Here is a 979-nt window from a genome sequence, read left to right as displayed (position 1 = left end):
CCATGAGGAATTCTAAGTAATGACTACAACACTGTCAGCACGACCACATGATACAAGCCTTCCGTGTAACGGACGTTCATCAATATCAAAAAGTTGCGCAATGCAGCTTTGGTAACCAAACTCAGGGGCTCCTGATCAAAAATGCTTATATTAAAAAACAGTTTTTTTTTTTAAACTCTCAAAGATCAATATTGACCTTACAAAGCCAACGTTGGCTGGTAATGTGTAAATGTACTACAGCTCCGCCAGACCGCCAAATTGAGGGGGTGTGTTTGGTAAATGATATGGGGGGGGGGCGTGTCATGCGTGTGTACGCAGTGCAGCTCGAGTCGGAGGCCTGAACTAGCTTGCAGGCTTCGCCCCATTTAGGTTTGCTTGATAAAAACGTGTAATATTTTTCGACACAACACACTGCAGCGTGACTCCATTCGAACGTTATATTATAACATTAATGTCAAACTTGAACCTGTAGTGTCGCCTCGCCACCAGGCTGGACGCCACCCGGCCTTCTCTCTCTCCCACGCCACAGTTGCCGAGGAAGTTGTTGCTGTCCATCAACGCCAGCTCGTTGAGGAAGAGCTCTACGGTGCTCTCGCTCCATCCCTCCTCGGGACACTTACCCTGCAGAGCACACAACATGAAAAGGGGATGACTCTGCACAGACCTGAACCCTGGTGGTGTCTGCCAGTTAACCATGAACTTGTCCTTCCAGGTCAAAATTGAAAATGAATTTTTTTTTGGGCTTTTTCAGATTTATTTGTCACTTTTTTCAGATTTATGACACTTTTTATGATCGATTTTTCTGATTTGTCACTTTTTTCAGATTTATTTGTCACTTTTTATGATTTGTCACTTTTTTCTGATTTATTTGTCACTTTTTATGATCGATTTTTCAGATTTATTTGTCACTTTTTCTGATTTGTCACTTTTTCTGATTTATTTGTCACTTTTTATGATCGATTTTTCAGATTTATTTGTC

The 979-nt window shown here is 41.7% G+C and overlaps 1 protein-coding gene across 1 annotated transcript in view; it reads right to left on the bottom strand.

The window, feature by feature from the left end:
• Positions 1-621, bottom strand: part of sepsecs (Sep (O-phosphoserine) tRNA:Sec (selenocysteine) tRNA synthase) — a gene marked incomplete at its 5' end in the record, with an annotated part of 8,658 nt that extends 8,037 nt beyond the window's left edge. Inside the window, 1 exon segment of the mRNA XM_032511607.1 lies at positions 467-621. Within this exon segment, the coding sequence (XP_032367498.1) occupies positions 467-621 (155 nt within the window).
• Positions 622-979: the final 358 nt, after the last annotated feature.

This window comes from Etheostoma spectabile, unplaced genomic scaffold (genome assembly GCF_008692095.1).
Source record: "Etheostoma spectabile isolate EspeVRDwgs_2016 unplaced genomic scaffold, UIUC_Espe_1.0 scaffold394, whole genome shotgun sequence".
NCBI classification, from domain to species: Eukaryota; Metazoa; Chordata; class Actinopteri; order Perciformes; family Percidae; genus Etheostoma; species Etheostoma spectabile.
The sequence above is the reverse complement of the archived record's forward strand: the minus strand, read 5'-3'. Positions and strand labels throughout refer to the sequence as shown.